Here is a 22,459-nt window from a genome sequence, read left to right as displayed (position 1 = left end):
GTTGCTGAGGATACAAACCTGAAGTGTCAACACCTCTCCATCTCCTGATGGACACGTGGAACACTGCACTCATGACACAGAATGAAGCTATTTGTCTACCTCATCCCACTTGACAATTGCAAAATCCCTATATCCTATCCGTCTGAGCTGGGACAGGGTCTAGGATAACCAGTGTGATACAGATCACCAATCAGGATTTAGCTAGAAGAGCTATAGAACCATATACACCAAGATAGAAGGTGCCTTACCTTCATCAATGAAGATAGTTGTAATACTCCTTAGGGCTTATTTTTTTAAAGTTTTCTTTCCTTCTCGTGCTTTGGTGGGAAGTTTGCAATTAACAGCCATGAAGACAGACATCATTCCGATCATTTGCAAACCAGTTACAACCTCAAATGCAGTATCATTTGGGAGAAGCAAACTCACCCGATTCCTTTCTTAAAGCACTCCAAATACAAAACACAGTAAACAACTTTGCAACACAGAGACCAATTCACTACAAATGAGATTGAGACCGGCAGCTCATTTCATACAGATGCCTTCATCAATAATCTCTACTTGTTACCATGCCAACTCAGGTAAGAGACCTTGACTTTTAAAAGCTAAATATTTTGATTATTGCCTATCTTTTAAGATTGTCAAGGTCCTTTAGAACACTGATATTTGCAAAAGATACCCTCCTGCAAGAAAGCAAGCAACAGGTTAAAAGCACAGCAAAGAAGAAAAACCTCAATGACATTAGCAGAGACCCCAAAACTGGAGAATCATTTCAGTCCTGAGCAGGGGTGCAGCACCTCCCTCACCTCATTAGCTGATGTTAATTCTATCATCCCCTGACCAGCTTACTTTCTCCAGAAATCTGCTGCCCCTCATGGATACCCTTAGCATGAATGACATCTCCCTGAGATTACCAAAACACATTAGGTGGAACGCGTCATTTTAATCTGCTAAATACAGAATTAACATAACCTTACATTAACATGACACAACCAGTCCTCACCCTGATCTCTTTAATTACAGGTCATGCCTCTTCCCACGCCCTTCCTTTCCTTTTATTTCGTGATTTCTCCAGGGTAGAAATCCAACCTTTGTTTCTGCAAAGGGAAAGCCACACACCCCTCGCGGGGATCCAGAAATACATAATGAAACAGATCTTTGTTCCAGTGACTGTTTCTTTCCAGGACACCACTCCAGCCTCTGCAGCAACTGAAAAACTACTCTAGAACTCAGGTTATCCAGCAAGCAACTGTACTCTGATCAACATCTTGGCAGAAGCACAGCAGTGCCCCACTCCTGCTAGGCTGGTAGTTCCTTCTAGAGTGGTTTTAAGATCCAGCCTCTCACTACTGTTCTTAACTCCGGCGAGACTGCTTCTCTGTCTAAAGGCCCCAATAAAGGATCCTCCATTTCCTCAAGACACTTTCACCACTTTATCCCCCCCTGTCCCCCCCACCAAATACCACAGCCAGTCATGCAGAGTAAGGCTGAGACATCATGAAGTAGGAAGCTCTGACATCACATAAAAAACCCGCACACCAACACTGAAATCTATTTGCTTAGAAGGAAAGTACCTGACTGAATTCATACATCCCTCAAAAAATTAGGAAGGAAGCAAAACGGACACAGAGAAATCTTCCCTGACCTGCCCTCAGCAGCGCTATGAAGAGCCGCCCGCTGTCCCGGAGCCGCCGCCACCGCCTGCACAGGGATTAAATCCGCGTCACGGCGCTTCTTCACCCCCTCGAATTTACATCACCAGGTACATTTGTCTTCTGGCTTCCTTGCTGCAGCTGACAGCCGCAGGGCCTGCAACGTGCCTGTCTATGCCCGCTACCGAGGGGACGCTGCCATGTTTCCATCCGCCTGTCGCGACCGTTCCCGTACCCCAGAACACAGACCGTCCCCCTCCTGGGGCACCTCCGAGCAGCCGCCGGCGGGAGGGCAGGGGGGGATGGCAGAGCTGGGCGGACAAGCCCACCCGACGGCCCCGGCCCCGGCGAGGAGGGGGCAGGTCACCGGGGGCAGGGGCGGCGGGGACAGCGAGCGAAGCCCGGGGCCGCGGGGGCAGGCCGAGCCCGGCCAAGCGGCGGCGCCCGCCGTGAGTCACCCGCCGGAGCCCGAAGCCTGCCCCGGGGCCGGGGGCCCGCCCTGCCCGGGAGGGGGCCGGGGAGCGGAGCCGCGGCTGCGCACCCCCCGCCCCGCACACAGCCCCGGCGGCGGGGCCGCCCCCGCGCCTTCAGCGCCCCCCGCCCGAGGGGCAGCGCCGGGGGCGCCTCACAGGGCCGCGGCCGTCGCTGGGGGCCCCGGCCGGCGCGGGGGGCGGAGCAGGGCGGGGGGCGGCCCAGCGAGCACTCCCTCCCGCCGGCAGGACCCCCTCCCGCCGGCCGGACCCCCCGCCCGGGCCGCGGCCGCCCCGCCGGCGCTCCCCCCCTCCCCCCCTCCCCCGCCGGCGCGCGCTCCCTCGCTCACCCGCTGGCCGCGCTGTCCCCGCAGGGCGCGCGCCCGACCCCGACCCGGCGGCCCCACGCGCAGCTCCCGAGTGCGCGCGGCGCGCATGCGCGGCATCCGGGCGGCGGCGCGGGGCGCTGTGGGGGCCGTAGGCCGGTGCCCAGCGGGGGGCCGCCCGCGGGAGCGGGGCTCTCGGCCGCGGTGGCACGCGTGGGGCTCCCGAACGCAGCCCAGGTGCGCGGGGCAGGGCCGGGTGCCGCGGGGGCAGCCTCTGCACCGGCCTCGGAGGGGGCGGCCGCGGCCCGTCTGCCACGGTCAGCGCCGGGCACCGGCCCGCTCCTCGGAGCCGCTCGGTGCTTTCCTGGCGTTCAGGCCGAGACGAATCTCCTCCGAGGCAGGGCACAGCCCCGCTGCCGCGGGGACACGCACCGCGACACCCGGGACAGCCGCTGGCCGGGCACGCTGGCCCGTCCGCCCGCAGCCGCCCCCGCAGCGCCCCCTGGCGGCCCGGCCCGGCGGCACCTCCGCCCGGCGCCGTTGCCAGCTCTGCTGAAAAAAACGAAGCCAGGTCCGGAACCGAGCGCTTTCGAGGGGGCGTGCGGGTCTCCGGCAGGATTTTTGCACCGTGCCGCAGTTCGCTGGGAGGGTGACGTTTTTCCCTGTGTCACTGTTACTCTTCTTAAATGTTGCAGGAAAACAAGCCCGGTGCCTCCCAGCTGGCAGCCTCTGCCCAGCACAAAGATCTATTTCCAGATGACAAAAGGTACATTGGCTGCTCTTCTCTGCACAGGGTCTGTTGGTGGTTTTTAATCCCACAAAGGAGGAGGAAAGAGGACTTTCGCATGTTTTCTTTCTTGGCTGTCCATTTGAGAATAGTTTGAAAATTACCAGTGTTCAATTTGAATTATCCTTTTTAAACAGATGGCTGATTAAACATTAATAGCACAAGCAGGCAAAAAATAAATGTTTTAAGCACTGCTAAGACTCCCAAATGTTCAAGACATTTTGAATGCCATAGTCTAGAGGCAAGGTACAGCCAGAGCAATCTAGATGAAGGGAGATCATGGCCTGAAGCTTCCCACTTCTCTTATATACTTAATAGACAAGCCTCATTAAAACATACTATATTTTGAAACCCTCTTTAAGCAATGATGGCCTCAAGGACAGCAGGTAGCTTCTTTCTATTAGTTCTGCTTTTCTTAATTCTCTCCAGCAATCACACTTCGAAAAGAGTCAAATAATTCTCATTTTGTAGTTTCTGAGAGTCTGAATAAATAACAACAGGTAAAGAGGGAGCTTTATATTGTACTGAAGCAAAAGAAATGGGCTATGATGTAACAGCACTGGAAGAAGTAGTAATGGAATCATTCCAGTTCAGGTCAAAGGGCAAAAAGTTTGGTCCAGTACTGAATGTCCAGTAAAGCACAGGCATTATAAAACAAGACATTCAGGGTCAGAAATAAGACCAATGTTCTTTATTTTCTCTGGCATCCAGTGAATTACAACCTCTTTTCTCTTTCCTTATCAGAGAAAACTTACTTGCAGTAGAGAATGACTTTCGCATGCCAGAGTCCACCTGCCATTCAGTATCAAGCACCTACAACCAAGGACCTGGAAAAGTAACTCGCAGTGGCTGGTTCCTAACCCACACCTGTAAATACGACTTTCAGAAGCTATAGAGCTGCAGGTACAGTATTAAACCAGGAAGGGAGTCCTGAAGGACCACCAGTTTGATAGGCCAAGAAGTTCCATGGCTTTTCCCTTTGCTTATTCCTAAATTTTCGGCCCGTTTGCTCCCCAAATCACAATACTCTGAAAGCCAGGACAACCTTTTATGGTTTTTTGAGACACTTGTTGAGAAAGTTTAAGAGCAGATGATTAAGATGAAAATGGCAGTAGGCTCAGTTCCTCTTATTCCTGCTCTTCAGGTCATACATCAATGTTGGGCAGCAGCTGGCAGTGCTCTATATGGGGGGCCAATGAAAGGTACTGTGATAAAGTTACCTTGTCACAATCACGTGCTTCTCAGTAACTCAGCACACAATAGATGGAGGCTCGATTAAATAGCAGGCAAAGAAGAAAAAGCCCATCTGGAATCGAAGTGGCTGTAAGGGCTGGGGGTTAAATGTACTGTAGAGAACCAAAATAACATGACATAGTAAGCAGACCTAGTTCAATAAGGCTTTTATTATCTTTCTGTACCCACACACCTTTTCACAATATACCTAAAGTGCCAGCTCAATCTTCCCACCCATCTTGCCCTGGTACGGAATCAGCGCTGGTCGAACCTCCTCCTTCAGGAACTTTGCCACCTGTTAAAAAGAAAAGAGGAAATTCGCAAAAGAAAGGGCTTGCCTTCTCCGATCTGCTTGTCTCACTAGGGTCTCTTGTTTCACAGAGACACCTAACAGCCTGATACATCCAGAGTCAAAAGTGTGAAGCCAACAGGAAAAAAAGACAAGAAAGCCAAGTAAAATGAAAGAGAAATGTGTACATAATATGTACATTCTCTGGCACACAAATGGACGCATGATAATACAACACGTTGCATTACAACTCACGGCACCCGTAGCCTCTTTCCATTACTTTACCTGTTGAGGAGCACGTCCAGTGAAGGAGGAGGGATCCAACAGGCTTTCAAGTTGTTTATGGATAGGGCTGAAGTAAGAATCAGCACGGACACGGGTGATGAAGTCGTTATCACCTCCTTCCTGTTTCACAACGGCAGCTGCTTGCTGCGAGAGAACACGAATCTTCTCGTGGCAATCCTGTAGGAGCAGGGGGAAGAGGAAGGGAAAAGAAAAAATTCATCCCATTGCTACTGACAGCACATGTTCATCCCACTAACTTGTGCGGGAGGGAGAAACATCGAAGTGTACTGCACTGGACAGCATGCAAATGAGACACAGCTTGGACTGCAGTGTCTCATATACTACTATATTAAAACAAGATTTTCTTCATCCTTCCACAGCTGCCCTTTGAGACGAAAACAGTCTGAATGTCACGTATGTTCTCTGTTCCCTTATACCACTAACTTACAACACTGGAATCCTTTACACTAATTCAAATTTCCCAAATACTCTTAGGAGTCACTATAGGATTTTTTTCCAGTTGTAAAACAATGTAAAACGTCTACAGATTTGGAAAGGGGAAAAGAAAAGAACCTGACCAACTTAACAAGCACTGAGACTATGTAAACTATGGCTTACATAAGGACAGATTGAAGGAAAATAATTACCTCATAAACCCGAGGGCCATTAGACATTCCCAAAGAACCTTCACATGGCACTAAGACTAGCAAAGCCCTTACAACAATTTTTCTGAAAGACTTCCTAATGCCTTGACTTCCTGTGGAACCTGTAAATCTGTAAAAACAAGGGAACCCAACTGTAGTCGGGGACCACCTGCAAAATCAGATGCTGCCATGCTGGCCCTAAAACAGTCATGTGGTTGCATTTAGAGCCACCTGAGAATCTTCTCATCAAACGTATTATCCTTGGTCTATCTTCAGTTAGGAGGAAAATGATCTCCTGTTTCCTCCATCCAAATACCATCTTGTCCAGCACACCTGCACCAGGTGAACAGACCTGTCTTCTGGACGTTTAGGGGAGGGAGCTGTTTAGTAGTAGCGAAAGGAAGTGAGCTTCTGTGCTGTGAGATGGGAAAGCACAGAAAATGTAGTGTTCCACAGATCTCAGCACATGAAAACAGAACACATGAATGTAAATATGAACAGCTTTTATAAATGTACTAAATGCTATAGATTCGTAACGAAACAGCACCAGAAGGAAGGCAGGCTAATCACAAACACAAGTGACATTCACTCTTCAATTTCATCAAAACAGAGAGGACTTTAAGTACAGGATACTTTAGAAAGAGAATCAGCTGAAAAGATAACGACACTTATTCATATGATGTGCCCCTTAATAAGTTTAGTTAGGAATCTTACTGACTGACCCAGTGACAAACATCAGAGACACAGCAGGGGGTGGGTGGGAAGGATGTTTCCTGACTAATATCATGGGTCAGTTGCCACAAGTGTTCAGAGAGCTAGAACCACATATCCTACTCAAAGTTTCTAGCAAACCCTTCTGCTATTACTATCTTGCCAGTTTAACTTTTGTCCCTGATGTGGCAATAATCATAGAAGGAAAAATTACTGTCTAAAGGTAAGTGAAAGTAAGCTCTTTATTAAGATGTAAATTTGATTATCAGTTTTTAACTGAATTGTGAAACTAAACAATAAGGAAATACAAGCCAATTGTATCTGGATTTATATAGTAAGGAAAACATTTAATTTCAATTTGCTTGAACACAGAAAACTGAACGAAGGACATGAACAAAGTTAATAATAAGAAGCACTACACCAAATCAGGGAAGAGTGACACTTGAATGAATGGTTCAGAATGGTCTTGCTTGCTTTTTCCTTAACAGCACTGATTCATTCTTTTAATTTATAAGGTAGCCAACTGCCAACGTGTTCCATTTCAAGAAGCCTGGCCTGTGTTCCAAGTTCCTTCAAACATTTACAAAAGGAAAACGCCTACTAGTATCTAATATAAAAATAGGTCTCCCTCTTCTCCAGCACAGCCAGCCAGATTAGCTCAAACACAGTGTTCCTAACAGGAAATACAGATCCCCACAACTGCTGTCTCCTCAGAGAGCAGAGTCTGGCTTTGCAGCATCAGTGTATATTAATAACTCTGTGGGAGCAGGTGGAGAACAAAGAAAGGTGAGATAGTCGGGACAAGAGCCCAGATACTTTTGTTTCTCAGGAGTCAAATACCAGGCAGTGAACAAAGGTATTTTGGACTGCATTTGTACCTGACGATTGCCCCCTGCTTTCACCATTGCCATGATTATATTCTCTGTGGCCATGAATGGCAGCTCCTGCCGGATCCTCCTCTCAATCACCTTAAACAAAACAAAACAAACAAACTGAAAAAAGAAACAGCATTATAGAAATTCTGTAGACAACTGGGATTCCCAGTGAAGTTTTCCTCTCTCTTTGAATCTCCAGGACTGGACAATGATGCAAAGATAATCTCTCTTTTTGAACTTAGCTCTGGAAATCCAGGTATGGAAGCCGATAATACATAGAAGTTACATCTTTGTAAGGGACATTACGGTGGAAAAGATGTGTAATTAATTTATTTTTTTAAACCTATAGTAAGTTACAGGACTGTATGAGATCTGTCTTGACAGTATCTTTTGATGCTACAGATCCATTTTGTAATTCAGGGAAAAATATCCTTTGTGAGAAGTTTTGAATTTACTATCTTTTGGCTTCAACAAGTACCCTTTCACGTCTGTCCTGCAAAGAGTGAGAATGTAGCAAGAATAGAGAACAAAATTCAGAAACCATTTGAACAGATAAAAATGTAATATTTTGAGTGGGAAGATTTTTATATACTTTGGCATAATTGCAGCATTATCCAGGATGCAGCACTGCATACATTATCTCCTGCTTTACCTTTGGATATACCACAAGTCCCTCGGAGATATTCTGCAGTGTACTCAGAATGATGTCAGCTGTGAGGAAAGCCTCAGCCAGACACACGCGCCTGTGAAACACACATACCCAGGGCCCAGTTAGCAATAAAGGCTGTGTTCCAGTCTATGTCAGGTCCAGCTCATTAGCTTCTGTAAACAATTCTGTAAATAGCATTACTGTGGCCCTAAAGCTGGAACTGTTCTCCTTATTGTTCAAACATCACAAACAGAAAAGCTAAAGAAGATCTTATAGCAGTAGCTCTCAAGCTGGGGACAAGGGAAGGTTTCTTGGTTTTGGTTGGGTTTTTGGGTGTTTTTTGTCAGCAGAGAGAGGAAGAGAAAGGGTGAAGGCATACACAGAAAGCTCCAAGATAATGCAATGATTACACAGCTAGGAAAGAAGGCAGTGATTTACAGAACTAGCGAACACATGAGTATCTTGGCCTGTGTGTTCTGTGTTGCCCTGTCTGCTGATCTGACCCTTCAGCTGTAAGACATGCTACACACTCGTGCTGTGCCTGGCTGTGCTTAGCAGGGAACTTCCAAAGTTATCCACTCATTTGGTGGGGGCTTCCTCCAAGAAACCAGCTCCTGGTCACTAAGTAGGCTCCTGACAAAAAGAAATGACAAACAGAAAGGAGGGAAAGGAGAAGAGCAGCAGGGACTGACCTCTGTCAGGCAAAAGGCTCTGCATCACAGTGCAGCAGTTACAGCATCATTCATCTGTGACAGCAATGCCTGGCCCAGGCTAAACTGTGATCTTTTAAAATATGCTAGTACTTGAAGCATGCTACATTTAAGGCCCACAATTCTATCATACTGTCTTCAAAAGGACTTTGCTGTTTTGTAGGTTGATTGCATTCTCTCTGGCTTGCTCTCCGTTCAAAACACTAGCTTTAACAAGAAAAACCCAAGGCACAGAATTTTTTAACTGGATTATGAAGTTAACAAGTGACCCTTTCTATTAGATGAGATGAAAACAAAATTTGAAACATTCCAGTATATCTCTCAACACTCGGTAGCTATTGGGAAATACATGTACCACGTCAACTTGTATCCAATTTCTAAAAATTTACATTGTTTCCTGCTGCCTATGCAGCTCTTTTCTTAAGACTAGCAGCTGTGGAGTAAAATCCTTTTCGGAAAAGATATTCTACGCTTTCATGAAATTTTATGCAGACATTATGTTTCTGGAGACATGAGGTAACATTCTCATCAACAATCTTAACACTAGTCTATAGCCAAAACTGCTGCTGTTCATTGTTCCATAAGCCCCCATACCTTAGAAATCTAAAGATTTCTAAGATTCTAGGAGATCAAATTCTGCAACAGAAGACTACTTTGAAACTAAAACATTTCAAAGGTAAATATGAGCTTTATGCCAATTTAGTACTAATTGGAAGATGGAAGCAGTGAATTTACTTGCTGTAATTTATTTAATAATAGTAATTAATAAATTTTGCTCATCTCAAAATAGTCGTACTGAAGAAACAGAAAAAGCAATGTTTGCTGACCAGTATCTGAAAGACCTGCACAGGTTTTCATGAAATATTACTTAAAAAAATAATGTTTGTACTCTGTCTTTAAGATCTGAACTGCTTGTAAAGAACAACACTTTACAAAGAGATGAAAATAAGTTTCCTTAGATTATTTGGAGAGTTAAGGGGTTACAGATAAAATGTTAAATTATTCTTTGAGTGAAGAAGAGCAGGGTCAAAACCCACATTCAAAACAGACAGGGAGGAAAATTTGAGAAATGTGAGTAATGTTACGCTATGCTGTTGAAACAGGAAGACTATGAGAGCAATTTATTACCATGGCTTCTGCATCCCTCCCTCTCTGCTGGTTTCCTTTGCAGAACATCTTGACACTAAGAAACCCTAACAGTTTTCATCTGACCTTATAGAGGAAGCCAGTCTGTAGTCTCTAGATTCTATTGCAACTGCTTTTCATCAAGGTGGTAACTTGTGGTTTTAGTTTAAAAATAGTATTTTCTGAATACATCAAAGGACCTTCTGGCACAAGACCTTCTGAAATTGCTGCATTGCACGATCTAAACAAACCTGTTGGCACTGTCATCCAACGTTCGCTCAAACCACTGCACAGAGGCTGTTTGAAGGGGATCCAACACCAGAGTCATCAGGTGTCGAGCCAGGCTGCAGCAGCGTTCTGAACGCATTGGATTCCTCTTGTAAGGCATAGCACTTGAACCTGTGAAAGGAGAAATGCAGTAGCAAAATCACAGACTCAACAACATATCAATATGATCCTAGTTGAAGCCACTTAAGTTTCTGCAAACTTATATACAATATTAATATTCATACACACATCACACCGTAATTCTATTGGTTACATACACTGTTCACACGCTGCTATACAGACACTAATTGGTTAAAAGCATTACAAGCGGTTAGTCTCATCGTTAAAATTGTTGACATTCTTTCGGTCATCAGTTCCCAGCTCAGCTCCTGTTTTTCTCCCTGCTTAACTGCCAGAGATCCTGTTTTCTTCGTTCCAGGTGTGTTTCTCACACAACCATGCAGCCTTGCTGAGCAGATAAAGCTTTTATCAAGCCGCTAAAGCAAGAGCGACTTTTGATAGTCCACATGTCCCTTTTCTTCCAAATACATTGCCACAGAGAAAGAGTGATGGAAACAGGGCAACAGAAGCAGTGCATTCAGGAAGAAGAGATGAAGGTCCTCCCCAGATAAGAAAAACTTGTCAGGAATCATGTTTTTGAGTAAAGCCTCAAAACCACGATGATTTTCTAAGGACAAAAAGAATGACACCACCACATTTCGCCTTCAGATTAGAAACATCCAAATGTGGGGAGAAAAAACGTGAGAAGACATTTTGTGACTCTGCAAAACAGAAGTACTACCACATCAAAAGAACAAATGGACTTCATTTTTAATGCAGTATTTAGCACCATCTTTCTAGGCTACCCATGGCAACTTTAACAGCATTCAAGACCCCATCTGCTCAATAACACTTCCCTCAAAGTCCGATATTTATACTGCTGCCTGTTGCTCTGCTGAATGGATATCGAAACCATCCACAGAATGCAGAACTGTTCAAGTAACAGATATGACTAAGGCTTAATTTGCCAAAATCATATGCAACTATACAGAAGGCCTAAACTTTCTTCCAGCCAAGAGCCAAAACTCTATGTTTGCTTCTTCTCTTCTACCAATGTCAGAATCACATCCTTGGTGTTCTTCTGGCAAGGGTCCAGCCTAGTTTCATTGTTCCAAATTTATCTGTTTATAAAGACTAAAATCCTGTCAAGCTGAAAACCTACAGCTCCAGTCAGCTTCATGAGCAATGGAAAACCCTAAATACTCCTCAGACTCAAGTCTTCCTCTGTGGGGAACGGGTCATACAGGACTGCTTCTGCTCTACCCTCAAACCCAGGAAGTGCATGAATACAAATCTGTTTTAAATTACTTAATATCTAGAAACCCTTAGGTAAAGTGCTTTTTTTTTTTCCTTTCTTTTTTTTTTTCACTTCTTTTTCTTTGAAAAGGACCCAAAATACAAACAATGTCAAGCCCCAGTTAATTTCAAGCAACTTCTGTCAGTGACATTTCTAAGTTTGCTTAAAAGGCTGTACCAACATAAATGAAAAGATTCATACACTGGTCCAAGAAACATCTCCCATCCCTTACCAATCTGGTCCTTCTCAAAAGGCTCCTCTATCTCCTTCAGGTTGGCCAGAAGACGAATGTCAGTACAGATCTAGAAAAAAGCCCAAGAAATTAACAAACAGAACCAAACTAACACACACCAATATATAGTCCTGTTAGTGTTCCTGGAGAAGTGTTTGCATCTGTGTCCAAGAAGTAAACTGGGGGGACAGTGAAAAACTTGACAAAAAAATTGACACTGCAATCATACTTCCTGGCCTAAAACTCCAAATCAAGAAAACATAAGGAAAAAAGCCACGTCCACTGCATTAGAACAGAACAGGACTCCAAGAAGGGCAAATGTTCGCAGGGAAAGAAAGACAGACCAGGAGGGAACACTGAAAATGCAAAGCAAAATTACACAGTGATTTGCAAACACAGATAATGTGTGCTCACTGAACCAGCCAGCCTAAAAAACTAAAACAGAAGAAAATACCACAGATCACTTCAGTGCAAGAGAAAGTAGAGGGAGGGAACAGAGATAAATCAATGAAAAGAATCCACAAGGACAGAGAGAATAACACCGTTATCAGAGAAGCAATTAACTAGGAGCAAATGGTGAAATTTAAAAATTCATACACCACAGGAGAGACATTTACTTTAATTGGATCAATTTAGCATAGATTAGACTAATATCTGGTGCGGGATTTGTTAACCCATCTTAGAATCTGCCCAGTAAACTTGCTTTACTTGCCACTGGTCTTAAGATCTTTGAGGTTTGATTACTAGGCCTGTACTCAGCAGTGAATTTACATGATCACAAAGAGTACAGTTAAACAAGGCACACCAATCAGTATTTCTTGAGAACAGCATTCTGCACCATGGGCACCTTCTCTTCAAGATCTAAAACGTTTCTCCCTCTTCCTGATGTACACAAATAGGGTGCTCACCTTGTGTATAGATGCCCCCAGACTGGCCAGCACAGACAGGACTTCAATATCCACCTTGCGACTATAGGTCTGCCCTGTGACCATATAAGCCCTACAAATAAGCACAGAAGTTGAGCGCTGCCAACAGATACAACAGTACTACAAGACTTTGAGCAAGGAGTGACATGGCTCTTGAAGTGGAGAGCTGTCATTCTGCCCGGGTGAGAACTACTTTGGATTCAGACTGTCAACTTCTTGGGGCAGCATGGAGATGGGAGAGAAAAACAGAGGAAAAATGGGAAGCTGTGCTTTGGTAGGGAGACAAGTAGAAGTGGCCTGTTTAGGAGGTGAAGTTTCCTGGAAGCTGCAACTGGGAATGGAAGATGGGAATGGAAGATAAGTCAACAGCAGCACAGATGTCAGTTTGGCAGCTAGGGTAATCTGGGCCAACATGCACAGGAGGAGTCACATTTTGCTAACACCAAATATAGGGGACTAAGTGTACTTGTTACATACCGCTTAAATCCTGCCTTTGCAGTCACCAATCTGTCCAGCTCTTCAACCTCAGGGTGAAGAAAAACCCAAAACAAACAAAGCTCAGAATGCAACAACTCGGAAAGGTCAGCAACAGCAACAGGGATCCTTTGCTTTTCTCAGTTTACTATCAACAAATGTTCTGCTTGCTGGGAAGCACTGTCTTCCTAGATTCTGCTCACTTTCACACAAAGTCTTGTCAGTGGATCCCAGAGGGATCACAGTGCTCTTGTAAATTTGATGCCAGAATCTCCACGCTCCCCCAAAGGCAAGAGCATTCCAGAGGGGAGAATTGCCAAGACTATGCCCTGGGCTGTCAGACTTACTTTACTATGGTCTCCCTCAAAAAGCTGCAAGAAGCTGGCTTGAGTGCCAGTGGTGCCTTTTACACCCCGAAAGCGCAGGTCATCCCGAGCCCGCTCCAGGTTCTGCAGGTCCATGCACAAGTCCTGAATCCACAAGCAGCAGCGTTTCCCCACAGTGGTGAGCTGTGCTGGTCTGAAAACAACCAAGAACAGAATGTGACTCATTGACAGTTTGCACAGTAACTCCACAAGGACCACACTCTGCTGCCGAGTCTGGTGTTAAGACCTCCTTGCAGGCTGGTCTCTCTGTCTCCTCTGAGCAGAAATTAAAAAGATCTGGCTTACACAGTAAGATATGACAGCGCACATATATCACCAGCAAATGGTACTGAAGATACGATAGTTCTTTTCAGGAATTAGGTGTAACGACATCAAGAGAAAGCAGTAATTGTAGTTTCTCTGTGTGACAGGAGATTAAGAAATAAGTGACAGTGGGTATCTGAAGGTGTTTCCCTACACAGCTTTTGAGAGTTTCTTAAAGAAAAGCGACCGGAGGCCCACTAGGCAGAGCATCTAAAGGGAGTTTCAGGGTGTTTTCCCAGAACTCTGCGAGCAGCAAAGCCCCGGCCAGCGCCGTACCGCAGCCGCAGCGCCCCGCCCGCGCCGGCGGAGGGCGCCCCCTGCCGACCTGCGCCCCACACCGCGCCCGCAGGGGCGAGAAGCCGGGGGCTGGCAGCAACGGGGGCGCACCTGTCCTTCACCCCAGTTCTGCTCACCCAGGGCACAGGGGGCATCCTAGCTAACCTACAGCACTCGTGTGAACTCGTCAGTGCACAAACATCCGTGTACACGTTGAGATTTTAAATGATTCCTCCTGAGGGACTGTTCCTTTATAAAAACACATTCATCAGCCTCTGGGCAAACGTGCAATAATTAACGGTACTGTTAGCCAACATTTTTTATAAGACCTCCACCTTGAAATTTGCAAGCTTCAATCACACTGTCTCCCTGAAAAGGCTTTGAGAAGAAAATGGGGGTATTATACAGAACCTAGAAGTTGAAATATTCCAAATTACCCCCATGAACCTCTATACTGTTTCAAAAAAGCACACGCACATGAACAAGGTGCTCCTGATTAAGCTCAGACATGGAAAGGAAGCATAGAAGATGTGGAAGCAGGGACAGGCGATCCAGGAGGAATACAAAGAAGCTGTCCGGCACTGCAGGGATGGGGCTAGGCTGCCAAAGCCCACCTGGATGAATGGGGTGTGGGATGTGAAAGGCAACGAGACAGACCTCTGCCAGTATGTAAGCAGGAAGAGGGAAGGCTAGGGAAACACCGGCCTGTTCATCCATGGGGCAGAGGCTCTGCTGACAAAGGACGCAGAAGAGGCCAAGGTTTCGATGCCTTCTTCACCTTAGCTTTTACAACTCTGCCTTACATACCCCTCTTGAATACTCCTTTGTACTCTTTCCAAAAGCCAAGATAAAACTGAGCTCAGAGAATCGTCCTCCAAAAAGCTGTAGATGAAGAGGTACCTAGGACTACAGCTGATTGAACTGACACAGCATATACAGCAAGACAATTAATCAAGAGACCTGACCTGATGTGCTCTCACTCTCCTTTGGGAGAAATTTTAAACTGCCATCCTCCTGGTTCTTCCCAGGGACCCACAACGGGATGTACGAAAGCAGATGGATCTTGAACCATAACTTTAGAAGAAAGCTGCAGCTACAGTGACAGAGTAGCTGTAGTAGCAAATAGCCAGTAACAAACCTTTCTAAGTGGCAGCTGAAACTAACTTAAGTGACAGAAAAACAAAAAAAGAAAATGTGACAGGAAGACAGGCTTACTGCAATTCCGTCATGCTTTCTGAAACAGCCCAGAACACACACATCTATGTTCGCCAGGAAGTCATTCTTTATGAAGCTGTGTTAAAACAACTGCTGACAGCTAGTCAAAGCAACAGTTCAATTTCCTGAGACAAGCCTGGAGTTAGGCACATACTCCTTTTTTGAACCACCAACAATATCTTAATGACGTTCAGCAGTACCAGCTGCCGCTGGTCTGAGATGGGAAAAAGGATGAAAGAAAGCAGTAGCAGGTCAATTTAACCAAAGCACAGTTGACAAAATGAAAGCAAAGGCTGATGGCTACTTACTGGTAGTGAGTGAAGCCCAAAGTAGGCAGGTCAGCATACTTCTCAGCAAAGTCGGCCAGCCGGCTGATCACCCTTGCGAGCTGGTGGGTGCAGGAAGGATAGAAAAGGTGTGGAATGAGAGAAAAAAACCTCACAGCAGAAGTCAGCATGCTTAAGCACAACATGGTGAGAAAAAGGGGAGTGAAACAACTGTGCAGTCCTTGAATACCCTCCTTTAGTTGTAGAATATGGCGCATTTCATTTTTTCAGGGCATGCACATCATCTCTTCTTGCTACAAACTCAAGCAAGAGATGATACAAGTGGTTGGACTTCAGCTCAGACTAGTTTAGCCTTCATGCCCGCCCCAATCCTGCAGCTGGTTTATCCGTGGATATTTTCTTTATTCCCAGAACTGGTCAGAGATAAAGCTGCTTTGGGTATAACTGACACATGCACATTCCAGGGCAAACTGGGTGCCAAGACGTTCAGGCCAGATAGACAAAACTGCACTACAGTCTCACTATATTTGACCTTGGAAAATTGTATTATGTAGTTTCTTGAATACCGACACACTCTTAATAATATAGTTAAGGGGATGCCTAAGCTGATCCTGAAAGCAATACAGTTGTTTTCTGAAACTAGTACCTGTGGTGCAGAAAAACAACAAGTTGCTTATTAATTCCCATGGTGAGCATAGAAGCTTTGGGGAAAGACTGGAGAAAGGAAAGGAAGATAACTGTTTGCTTTCTTGAGAATAACCCAAACAGACAGCTCCTTCCTAGCTTCCCAGCAAGGCTTAGGAAAATCCAAGTTAAACACGGGCTCTTCACAGGACATCAGTGCTGCCCACTTCTGAGACACTGTGCACCACCACCTTCTCACCTTGGGTAGCAACAAGTTAAACCCATCACGGAGGACAATCAGATCCTGAAAGAAGCAAAGAAAAAGAAAGGAAGTTTGAGCTTCGTCTTTAGGACCAGACATAATGGCTTCTCTCAGAGGACACAGATAACTAAAATGTGCTTTGTCCGCTCAAAAGTCTCTTCTTAAAATGAAAGCTCTGCTTTCCTTCTTGTACCAGCACATGCGGTGAACTTGCTTATAATGAAAATGCTGGACCCATCACTGTTCCTTCTATACTATCCACAGAAAGTCATACTGGGCAGTAGAAAACCCATTTCCACTGACTGGGTATGAATGATTATTTTGGGATACTTAGGACACCCATGGAATGACAGACTAAATTATTCATCCCAAGTGAAAAGTGCAGGCTAAAGACTATAGACTAAAGGCAGCAGGAAAGGAAGTGGACTGGCAGCAGTCGCCTTTACTCCTTCTTTTGAGCCTGAGGTACAGCGAGGTGCAAGTGTCACAAGGAAGGTGGTATTACCTAAAAGCCAAACAGGCTTGCAAAGGAGTAGGGTAAAAAATAATCACACAGATGCTTCTCATACAACAAAAGCAGTTGTGAAGTTGCAGTGATTTGGACACAGGGCAACAGCAATATATACTGAGAAATTAGGCTTCAGTTTGCACTCTGTTTTAGGCAGCTTTTCACAAACATTTTACAGTTCTGTAGAACGGTGGTACTTCCTTTTTCACTTAACACACTTATCGATTCATTTGATCACTGAAAAGCTTTATTTACCCTGAACTGATACAGGGGTTCCAAGCAGCAGCTGAAAGCTCGTGGGCTGCGTATATCAAAGGTGGCCTTGTTTTCTAAGTCAATGAACTCTTCTCCCATTGGCATAACTGACAGTCCACGTATTTCTGCATGCATTTGCAACACACAGTCTCTTATCTCCTTGAATATTTAACATGCAAGCAGAACTTTGGGAACAGTTAGTTTCCAGACAGATTGTGCTTCATATCAAAAGAAAGAAGGCAAGAGGACCTTGCCTTCCTAAGGTAGCTACGACAAAGGGGAAATAAACTTCAACAGTAAAACTAACAAAGATGCCTGAAAAATCTACTTCATAGATCTTTATAAACTTTTCTTTATAAAATAATATTAAGTAAGCAACTGTAGCTTTGTTTCGGTCAGCTCTGCAGGCAGGAAACTGAAAATATTATACTACCGTATTATCCCCTACATAACAGGAAGTTGCTCCAAGGTGAATGATGGCTGCAGCTTTTGGACAGCAGTGGGCAAAGGTGTGAACATGGGCCATCACGTCGTGACGCAGCTTCTTCTCTTCCTCTGCTGCCATCTTGAAGTCAATGTTGTCCAGATTTGCTTCCATCTCCTGTATCTGCTCATCTGTGATAGGAAGCCCAAGTGACTGCAAGGGGAGAAGAACTTTCTTGTTCCTTTTTGTCTTTAAGAGACAAGCCAAACTGAGACAAAAACTGGTTAGATAATGTACTCCCATATGACACTTCATAGAAACATGGCCACTTCGCATAATCAAGAGCTGTAACAGCAAATGCTTTCATTCTAGGGTTCTCCAGTCTTTTCCAATAGGATAGGACAGCATTCATGCTTAGATGTTCCTCTTGGGCTTCATACGCTCCTCAATCATGCAAGATCCCTGTGCCAACTACAAAATTACAAAAATCAGACATGTAGGGAAAAGTGATACAAAAATAGTATAGTTTTAATTTCTTTTAATGAAATACACTCTTAGGGTAAAGAACAATCCAGCTATCATGTGACCAGAGAGCTTGTGTCAGGAAGAGCTGTTTGGACCACAACTAGACCTACACAACTGTAAAAGCAGACTTAGAACATATGGAGAGGTAAATGCGTTTGTACCTTTCTGAAAGTACTTCATCGCAGCCTAAATCTGGAAGCTCGGGAAATCAGGTACTTGATCTGGAAGCAGGAGATAAATGCTCCTTGTTCACATCTGAAAACATTTGCTAAACCTTTTCAGCAAGCTGGCTTAAAAACAGAATAAGATATCAAACTGCAGAATTATACACTAGTATAACTCTTGCACAGCTCTGTACTGGCAAGCTAACTAAGCTGAAAAAAATGTATTTTCGTGATACTGAGAGTTTAAAAGTCTCACAATGAACTTGGCATTATTACTTTTTCCAGCCATTACTGCCTTTCCCATTAGAAGTCACCAGTCAGGAAGCTCCAAGGATACGAAGTATTTCAAAAGCTGGTTCTATTCATAATCAACCTGAATGAAAATAAGTTTTACAGATGGGGAATCTGGAACTAGAGAAGACAGCAAATGCAGCAGATGTGTCTTCAAGGTCCTCATCAGATAATTAGCACCCACACAACTTAAAATATGATTCTGCAAGTGTATATACAACCGTGAGTGTCCAGATAAATGAAGAGAAACACCTGGCCCCAGACTGCTGTCTTTGTGGTGTACTGATGCAGATTGTAACTACCTGAAAGCACACAAGCAACGCAAGCAGGCAATACACTCTTGCACCAAGATTAAAAACCTCTTGCCTTGTTCATACATCCATGATCTGCTGAGAAAAGCTGACCCCAGTATGCAGTCATTGACAGCCATACAAAGAGGAAAGAAATAATCCCAGGAAAAGGGATGACCTGTCATAGGAATACATGCAAGGTAGAGTAGTGCCAAGACAAATACTGTTTCTCATGATCCACAAACATCACATGATGCCTCTTCCCTGCGAGTTTTTGCCGATATTGACAGTACCTCAGGAGGAAAGCAATCAAATGTCCTTCAAACCTGTCTACATAAGAAAACTAAGTAGGAAAACTACCTGAGGGAGAACACTGGGTTTTCTCCAAAACACCACAGGTCAGCCATGTGCTGTCTGGATTGTGCTTTTAGGATATTCCTCTGAGGCTGTTCCAATAGTTTGATACACCACTATAACAACTATGACTGTTCCTCCCTATTCCTAAAGGGCAGAGCAGAGCAGGCAGATGACATGAAAGATCCACTGCAAACAGAATGAGAACACTGGCCTGCTCATCTAATAAAGAATATATGACAGAAAAATAACAAAACTGAAATTGGAGGAGGGGGAAAAGATCAATGGCTACTATAGGCTCTTATAAGATAGCAAACATGCAGATTTCACATGTGCAAAACATGTCAGTTTGATGCTGCAGGATGTCAAAGCTACTTCTAGAAGGAAGAGCTCCATGAAATTTGTAATTGACTTTTTATTAAATCTTGAGCTCTTGACCTGAACAATATGTTATTTTAAAAAGAATGAGGTTTCAATAGAAATACCACAATAGAAATGAATTTATGCAAAAAAACCCCAAACAAAACAAGTAGAGTTTTGGAATGGGCATAAACTCACATGCTTAAGCTCCTAACCCAAACTAACTGCTGTCAGTTGGGAAAATAGTAGTTTAAGGAGCTCTTCCAGTAATCACACACTTTGCTGAGGCTCCTCTTTCAACCTCCTGGTATTGCTTGCTGTAAGGAACAAAACACTAACTGTAAAGATTTTCTGCACAATCCAGTTTCCAGTGAAATAATTTTCCAGTTCTTATTTGACATATTCCAAGTGGCCTACTCGAAAATTTATCCTATAAGTAGGTTGAATATTCAAACCGTTTGCCTGGCCCTGTACTTTACCTGAAGCTTTATCACTAAAATGCACGTCCCCTCTTTTACTACTTCCCTGCTTCTTAATATACTGATTTACTACAGAACAAGAGAAGGTATTGCCTACAGTTTATTCATTACTTTTTTTTTTCCATGTATCCAAACAGAAATATTATGCATCTTCAATAAGGACAGAGAAGCAACATACAAGTGTCTTGAAAATGAGGATAAATACTGGAATAAATATTGTCCATGGTTCATTTACTACTTTCTGAAATGTACCCAAAAAGAAATACTATGTATCTTCTATAAGGAACCTAAGGAAACTGCTAATATGACTAACAGGTCACTGACAGAGCTAACAGGTGCTAAAGTAGCTGACGCTTTCAGTCCAGAGCTGACATCAGAAGACAAACTCTTCTGGAATTAGGAGACAGATAAAAATAGTAGTCTCCCTCTTTCCACTATGAAAAGGGTGCTCAAGAAATTGTAAGATTTCTCTCTGCTTTCTGAGAACAAAACTCTACAGTGGCAATGAGAGGGAAAGCAAGAGTCAAGAAACAGGGGAACCCCAAGTTCAGGGCTTGGGAGCGGAAACCTCGAAGTCTCAGGCTGGTTCTTTCAGCAGCTTGCTCTCTCCTATGGGGCAAGTCATGTAAAGTATCTTGAACAGAAGAAAGAGTCATTATCTGCTGGAATTGATATGTCAAGTGTTGAAATTATGCTTTGAACATGCAATGCTCCTTAAACATGCATTTGTGGTATTGACACTTCCTATACTAGATGAGATCTGCAGTCTGCTCAGTCCAGCATCTCAAACTGTGACAACACCTAGCACGTTGTATTTCAGAAGGTGGTTCCTATATAACACAGCACTGTAATTACATCTTCAGCTTCTAAAACATCACACTTGGTGCAGCTTACTATAGATGAGGCCGCTGCAGTGGTATAATCCTTGAACGGAGAAGGAACACGTTAATGACGCCGTGCACTGCTCGTTCATTCTCCAGCATGGTGCTTCTCTACCCTTATGCTAACAGCAACAGCCAGACCTAGTGCTTGGATCACTTCCTAACAACCCCAGCACGTCAAAAAGGGAAATGGAAGGACTCTGCACAAAACAAATGGCAACTACTGAGTCTGAAAGCTAAAGATATCCTGTCAGAAGACAGAGAAGACAGTTTTGTGTGGTTTTTTTCTTTGTTTTCCAGGAACATACTACAGGGCTTTTTGCTGTCAAAAACCTGATGAGAATTGTCCTCTCAGTCACGAGGAATCAAGTTAGTGCATCTTAAAAACTGGCTGCGTCTCAGCTAAGAAGTAATGGGCTGTGTGCATACTCCTAACTGGGACCAAAGTCAAAGTAAGAAGGTTTAGCTTAAACTACGCTTTCAAAATATTAACTCCATAGATTCTACTTGATGCAACAGTTTGCAATTATACGGACATACTCTCAGTTGCTGATTCCTAATAGCTGAATCGATACCAACCTCTTATGTTACCAAGGTTTTTTTTTCCCGTGGCACTTGGCCCGTTAGAAACCTCATGAACATTTTTTGGGTAACTCTTCTGCCGGCTTTAGCTAAAAGCAAACTTATCTCAGAAATAAGGGCTGTCTAAACCCAGCTGGCTGCAGAAGCACGGGGTGGTCCTGCTGGCAGCGGCTGGCAGCGATGGGATTGAACCAGAGCGCCCAGCCCCTCAGTCACGCCCCCTGAGCGGGGCACTAGCGTTTGCTCAGCAGCACAACGCCGCGCCCCCCCGCAACCGCTCAGCGAAGCTTTTACAAAACTTCACAAACAAGGCAAAAGTGCAAGGGGCGGGTGTGAGACCGGAGGAGGTCATTTGCGGAGGGCCTGCAGGTCCGCAGACGGGTGCGTACAGCCGCGCCTGCACACACCGCCCCCCCTCGCCCCCGCTCTCCCCGCAGCACGCGCCGGGGCACCCGGGGGTTGTTCCGGCCCGTTCCCTCCGCCCACCCGGGCAGCCCCGGCCCTGTCTCCCCGGAGCAGCCCCGGCGGGCACCCCCACTGGTCCCTGCGCCGCGCACCCAACGAGCCCAGGGGCGGCGGCCGCCAGCAGCCCCCCTCGCCCCCGCCGCGGCCGCCAGGGGGACCGGGACAGCCCCAGCGCTCGGAGGCGGCCTCCCCCCTCAGCGGCCCCGTCCGCCGTTACCTTCTCAGCCTGGGCGAGGTAGAGCCAGAGGCGGCGCCAGGTGCCGAACTTCTTCCTCTCGCTGAAGTTGAAGCCCATCTCGGCGCTGGCGTATCGCGACACCAGCGGAGAGCGGTAGCGCGCCATCGCGTCCTCCTCAGCGCCGGGGGTCGCCATGGCAGCGGCGGCGAAAGGCGACGGAGCGATCGGGGCCGCCCGGCGCGAGCCGCCCGCCGGCAGCGCGCTATAAGGGTGTGCGACGCCCCGCCCCCTGGCGCGGAGTACGGCGCCCCCTGGCGGGAGGAGGCCGCGCGCCGGGTGAC

At 45.5% G+C, this 22,459-nt stretch overlaps 2 protein-coding genes and 1 long non-coding RNA gene across 10 annotated transcripts in view; 1 reads left to right on the top strand and 2 right to left on the bottom strand.

Annotated features, from left to right (window-relative positions):
- The window catches only part of SGSM3 (small G protein signaling modulator 3), a 30,733-nt gene extending 27,796 nt beyond the window's left edge, over positions 1–2,937 (bottom strand). For 2 of the 8 annotated variants that reach the window (XM_055712658.1, XM_055712657.1), the window contains exon 1: positions 2,470–2,935. The gene's annotated coding sequence lies outside the window, so the exon portion shown is untranslated. Of the gene's footprint in view, positions 1–248; positions 1,424–1,642; positions 1,778–2,469 lie in introns of those variants that run through there. The other 6 variants (XM_027816031.2, XM_055712659.1, XM_055712660.1 and 3 more) reach the window with 5 other exon arrangements.
- Positions 1,621–5,004, top strand: LOC114017967 (uncharacterized). Its single transcript, XR_003563332.2, has 4 exons — positions 1,621–1,759; positions 3,141–3,211; positions 3,977–4,135; positions 4,847–5,004. It is a non-coding gene; the product is annotated as an uncharacterized LOC114017967 (long non-coding RNA).
- On the bottom strand, positions 4,618–22,407 carry ADSL (adenylosuccinate lyase). Its single transcript, XM_055712662.1, has 13 exons — positions 22,158–22,407; positions 17,559–17,762; positions 16,360–16,404; positions 15,498–15,577; positions 13,357–13,528; positions 13,013–13,059; positions 12,518–12,608; positions 11,610–11,679; positions 10,005–10,152; positions 7,922–8,012; positions 7,273–7,362; positions 5,040–5,216; positions 4,618–4,760 (listed from the first exon to the last, which is right to left on the bottom strand). The coding sequence occupies exons 1-13, from the start codon at positions 22,311–22,313 to the stop codon at positions 4,674–4,676; spliced, it is 1,458 nt and encodes a 485-aa protein (XP_055568637.1). The 5' UTR covers positions 22,314–22,407; the 3' UTR covers positions 4,618–4,673.
- Positions 22,408–22,459: the final 52 nt, after the last annotated feature.

This window comes from Falco cherrug, chromosome 5 (genome assembly GCF_023634085.1).
Source record: "Falco cherrug isolate bFalChe1 chromosome 5, bFalChe1.pri, whole genome shotgun sequence".
In the NCBI taxonomy this organism is placed as follows: Eukaryota; Metazoa; Chordata; class Aves; order Falconiformes; family Falconidae; genus Falco; species Falco cherrug.
The sequence above is the reverse complement of the archived record's forward strand: the minus strand, read 5'-3'. Positions and strand labels throughout refer to the sequence as shown.